The sequence below is a fragment of the Pseudorasbora parva genome, chromosome 4 (assembly GCF_024679245.1).
Source record: "Pseudorasbora parva isolate DD20220531a chromosome 4, ASM2467924v1, whole genome shotgun sequence".
NCBI classification, from domain to species: Eukaryota; Metazoa; Chordata; class Actinopteri; order Cypriniformes; family Gobionidae; genus Pseudorasbora; species Pseudorasbora parva.
The window spans coordinates 25,645,221-25,651,040 of NC_090175.1; the positions used below are offsets into that span (position 1 = coordinate 25,645,221).

The following is a 5,820-nucleotide window of genomic DNA, read 5'->3' on the forward strand; positions in this document are numbered from 1 at the left end:
AGACAAATGTATTTGTTGTTTGTTGTGTTTTCATATTTAGATGATTATAAGATGCAGCTTTTGCAAATTTTGCATAATAAACTTGTCTATGAATAAACATTGATCTGTTTAAAGCAGTTATTTTGAGTTAGATGCCAAATGTTCTCCTCCTTTTCAAATTTGACACTGAAGGGGTGTATAAAACATATTTGCACATTTTGCACATTCAAATTAGCCTGACGTGGTCATACTCAATTCTAGTCAGAAAATGTTGTGGGCGGGGCTAAGTTCGGCTGGCATCCCATTTAAATCATTCAAATATGATTTTCAAGAAATAAAAACTAAAACCTGGGGAAAACAATTGCAGAACATGTTCACATAGCTCAGTAACATGACTATATTAATGAAACCATGCAGAAAAATTTGGCCACAAATGGTTTAGGTTTCGCGCTTCAGAACTTCCGTTAAAGGGATAATGAAAATGAAAAAATGAAACCCAAAAATGAAAATGATGTCATTCCAAACCTGTATGAGTTTCCTTGTTCTGCTAAAAACAAAAGACGATATTTGGAAGAATGTTTGTAACCAAGCAGAGAGAGCAACCATTGACTACCATAGTATTTTTTCTCACTGTAAAAAAAAATTGTTACCTGGTTGCCTAAAATTTTGATCTTTCATTAACATTAAGAAATTGAGTTAATACAATAAACACTTTTGAGAATTGACATCACCCTTTATTCAAATATTATTAAAAGATTAAGCAAATTGTTATATTTGTAAAGATGCAGTAAAACATGCCAAATTTTGCTATTTTCATGTTTTATCCATTTTTTTTTTAAATGTATGTATGTCGTTAAGATACAATAATATTTTGAGTTTCTATTTATTATACAAATTTCCTTCATTGTATCAACTCAAATTTTTAATTTCAATGAACTCAACATTTTAAGGCAACCAGGTTACTTACTTTAAGTTAAACCAACAATATATATTTTTTTACAGTGTATGGAAGTCAGTGGTTGGGGTGAACTAACCATTTAAGGGAACACAGTGAGCATCGACACACCCTAGGTTTCGCGGTGCATTGTGGGACTTTTTAAGGAGCGGACGTTTTAGTGCCCTGGATGATTCTGTGATTGCGATAGCCCTTAAAATGGCAGAGATACGTACCTGATCAGAACTAAGGAACTGATTGAAATGCATCATTCGGATGGCACTGATATGTTCATTGACATGAATCAAGGATTTTGAGCAAGTTACATACTTTTGCAGCTAATCCATTGTGTGGTGTTGTTTTGAGAAATGCACTTACTGGTTTGCAAATTTTAAGGATGTTTAAAGAAATGTACTAAAGCGACTGAGAGAAACTGTAATCCTTCATCCTTAGTGTTTCATTATGGCTGAATGAAAGAATAAATGCATATGTCTAAAAGAATTCCAGAGAACAAATAGAGTGTCGTCCAGCAAAGGAATGCATTGACCAGGACCATCTGCTGTCTCCTTCATAGCGTATGTCTCCGGTCTGGCAGAGAGAGACAGAGTATTCCTCTGAATTATTACAAGCAGTAAGAGAGACCCATACTGTTTTTGGAAACTCTGGAAAATAGTTTGAAAGCATCCCTTTTCTATCTTTTTCTTCTGACAAGAGCAGTTGTACTTTAGTGTAGCATTACATGTGGAAAACACCTTTTGCATGAAACAGGAAACCGTTTTTATAACTGAAAGGTGCAAAGAAATTTGTTTCCAAGATTCTTAGCCTGTTATGCTTGTACTTCCAGCGTGTGCAATAAAAAACTGCAACATGGTAATCCTTTCTTGACCACATTCATCTAGACATTCCAAATATATTGGTAACTCAGACTCCAGCAATGCAGGCTGTTTTTACTTCTGCGTTTGGACGTACGGATCTATTTTCACTCTAGTTAAACAGAGGGAAGTGCATTTGTGTGTTTTGAGGAACAGACACAATGTCATGATAGTTTGCCACTCGTGTGGGTGGAATGCACCAAAGAGGAACCATGAATTAAAAGTGTGAAAAGTAACAGCTAAAGTTGCATGAAACAACATTTAGAGTCTTTTGTCATTGCAGCATCATAGTGATAGTTGCAACTCTGAAAGACAGTGTTGCAATCGGTAAGCAAATTTGGTAATTGCAGCTAAAGGCTTCATGCACTATATATATATATATATATATATATATATATATATATATATATATATATATATATATAGTACAGGCCAAAAGTCTGGAAAAGTCTTACTATTTTTAATGTTTTTAAAAGAAGTTTTTTCTGCTCATCAAACCTGCACTTATGTGATCAAAAATTTATTTTTATTTTTTTTAAATATTGTGATATATTATTACAATTTCAAATATTTGATTTTCAATTTATTATACTTTAAATTATAATTTATTTCTGTGATGCAAAGCTGGGTTTTCAGGATGGTTACTCTTCAGTCTTCAGTGTCACATGTGACATGTGACATTTTTTAAAACATTTTTACTTTTTATTCATCAAAGTATTATAAAAAAAAGTATCACAGGTTATGAAAAAATATTAAGCAGCAGAACTGTTTCCAACTTTAAAAATGAATCGTCATATTAGAATGATTTCTGAAGGATCACGTGACACTGAAGACTGGAAGAATGATCCTGAAAATTCAGCTTTGCATCAAAGAAATAAATGATCATTTATATAATAAATTGAAAAACAATTATTTTAAATTGTAATAATATATCACATAATATATATATATATATATATATATATATATATATATATATATATATATATATATATATATATATATATATATATATATATATATATATATATATGTATGTATATATATATATATTTAATCTGTATGTTTGATCAAATAAATGCAGGTTTGATGAGCAGAAGAAATACAAATAGTAGTGTCAAAACTTTTGGCCTGTACTGTTATATATATATATAGGCAAAAAGAACTAGTATATAAACATACATTTTTACATTAAAAAAACTACTTTTTACTGGAATGTAAAAAATGCCTTTTTTACATTCCAGTAAAAAGTAGTTTTTGTAATGTAAAAATGTATGTTTATATACTAGTTATTTTTGCCTATAGATCTTTCACTCATTAACACTGACACACACACTTCATAGTTAAAGTGAGGGCTCTTTGTTTTCTGTTCTGTGCATTTTTATTTTATTTCTGGTTCTCTGCTTTCTCTCTTCCTCTTGATACAACTTCCTCTGTAGAGAGAATTTGTTCCTGTGATACTGACACTCTCCAGGTGGTCCAGCGTTGTCAGTAATACTGTGCGTGATACCTGGCAGTTATGAATAAGGGCATGTTTATGTTTACATTACTTAGACCACTGATATTTGCATATAGTTTGGATTTTATCTATGTAACACAAAGAAATGCGTGTTTTGCACTACCCGTGTGTACACAGGACTGCTGGCAGACACAGGCCTAGTTCCTGTTCTCTGTCTCCTAGTCCATCTGTTTCCTCAGGCCAGAAAGTGTGTCTTCTTCACTCACATTCACATCTTCTTTTTAGAGCCTGCAATAAACCAACTCTTGCTCTATCACCAAATGTGTTTAGTTAGCACAAACCACAGTTTCTGTGCTTTATATCTTTACACCGTCATTTCACACGATCTGTGATAGGATAGCTATCAACTGTTTCATCTAGCACTAGCTAGTTTTAAACTAGTTGCCCTTAGCTTGTTTATTCATGCAAATGTGATGTGGGACACATTCGATTGAAAACGCTGAGTATTTTAATTATAGAATGTGCCACTCAAATCAAAATATAATGTAGCATTATTCAGAGTCCCCATTCACATCATGTCTTTCATGATTCGTTTATTATGTGTGTGAAACTGACAGACATCAAAACAACTTTTAATAATCCCATATAATCTGCGGGAAAATTGTATATGCAGGAATGTAATGAACTTTTAATATCACAAAATATTAAGAACTTGATTATAAAGGGTGATTTGATCGCGGAATGTCATATCATTGAGAGTACTGTTTGCATTAGACAACAGATTTTGGAGATCCGCTGTTAGATTATTACTTACACACAAATATGCACAAAACGTCTGCCCACTTATTGACGGTCCCCGATTTTTCTTTACGTAATATGACATTGTGGCACAAAACTACACATTCGTGGTGCGTACGAATGGAAAGGTGAGTGTCCGAAAAATGTGTTTTAATAATAGCAGTTCCCAAAAGTGAGTCCACTTCAATTTCTGCAAAAAACGTACTCGGTGTAACTCGTCCAGATTTTGTCCTCGTTGGGGTCGTTACTCGCGTACGCGCAGGTTCCCGTGGAGCTACAAGCAACCATGTGGAAGCCCACCTCCGCCAGCCTGTCAAAGGCTTGCTCCAGGAAATTATACTTCAGGTAATACCGAGACGTGTATCTCTCAGGGAGTCTGTCGGGGTCTCTGCTCTCGTTCAGAGTCTCCCCGAAAACTTCTTTGGCGAGAGACGTTTTGCCGCACACGGTGATTCTCGCCACCCGTCGAAATTTGGCGTCCTGTTGGATGTCTCGTCCTATGGTGTAGGAGCCCCTGTACCCGATGGTTATGTAGCCGGTTTTCTTCGCGTCCAGAGTCGGCGAGCGAGGGCCAGTGCTTGTGATACTGGTGCCGGCGAGCGCAGCCTCCTCCGGGTCGCTCTGGCACACCTCCTCGCTGATAGAGTTCTCTTTACTGACCGCCGGTCTCAGGCGTCTCGCCAGCTCTTGAAGTTGAAAATATTCTGCCTCTTTAAGAAGGCTCGCCTTCTCTTTGAAGTAATCGGGCAAAACCAGAGTCTGGTCCCGCAGGTAATCCAAAATATATCTGAATAAAAAGCCGTCCCTGTCCAAAAAGAAGCGTCCTTTGCTGTCGGTGGTAAGTTCCGTGGGTTTTTTCTGACTGAACATGGTCCAGAGCAAAGAATTGGGCACGGAGAGTAAAGTTGAGTGGCGCGTAACGTAAACTTGCCCCCCGACATTGAGCTCAATAATTTCGGAGAACCGCTGTGAAGCGTCCGCATGACTTTTATCCATCTCTGCACAACTGCGCGAGACCTCCGGTGCAATCACGGGACTGCAGAAGAGTGGAAAAAAATATTTCAGCTTTGTTTATGAAGGCTAAACACAGTTACGTAGGAGGGGAATCTGACGGCTGCATTAACTCTTTACTACCACCCTGTAAAAAAAGTGGCAGACATGTTCTTAGTTTATTTATTGTATTTGCTTTGTTATAAGATATTATTTTAGGGGGATTTCAGAATGTCTCTTTTGCACGCATGCTGGCATTTGTGTGAAAACTTTTACCCAGTATGATTTCGATTCAGCGTCACAAGTGTTCCTTTGATTAATCTGAAATACATAAGGAATCCGTTATGTGTATAATTCCACATGCACTTAACTTTTAGGGCTATAGCTGCATATGTAGGCTGTTTATCGTGCATAATTTACTGTTGTTACTAAGTAGCTACACAGTTGCCTTAATGTGAACAACTCTGAATGTTTTTGTTAATTTTTTTTATTTGTTTTTCTCTCCCGGAAATGAGAGGAATTTGCATTTCCGTTAAACATTGCCTACATCTGTTAACTATTGAACCAGTAAAACAATGCCTAATTGTACATCTAAACACAATGTACCATTATACAATCTGAATCATTTCAACAATATATGACTTTTGTTACTTATGCTGTTTTAAGGATAAGGACTTTTTAAGGACTTTGAAAATAGTTAATAATAATAATAATAATAATAATAATAATAATAATAATAATAATAAATATAGCTGCAAGCAGCCATTATCGGGGCCAAGCGCAAAGAA

The 5,820-nt window shown here is 35.5% G+C and overlaps 1 protein-coding gene across 1 annotated transcript; it reads right to left on the minus strand.

Annotated features, from left to right (window-relative positions):
- Positions 1-3,820: 3,820 nt before the first annotated feature.
- On the minus strand, positions 3,821-5,097 carry kctd12.2 (potassium channel tetramerisation domain containing 12.2). Its single transcript, XM_067442701.1, has one exon. It carries the CDS (start codon positions 5,036-5,038, stop codon positions 4,226-4,228), a length of 813 nt encoding a protein of 270 aa, XP_067298802.1. The 5' UTR covers positions 5,039-5,097; the 3' UTR covers positions 3,821-4,225.
- Positions 5,098-5,820: the final 723 nt, after the last annotated feature.

Coding starts and splice junctions, on each gene's coding strand:
- kctd12.2 (XM_067442701.1), bottom strand. CDS start 5,038: ATGGATAAAAGTCATGCGGACGCTTCACAGCGGTTCTCCGAAATTATT.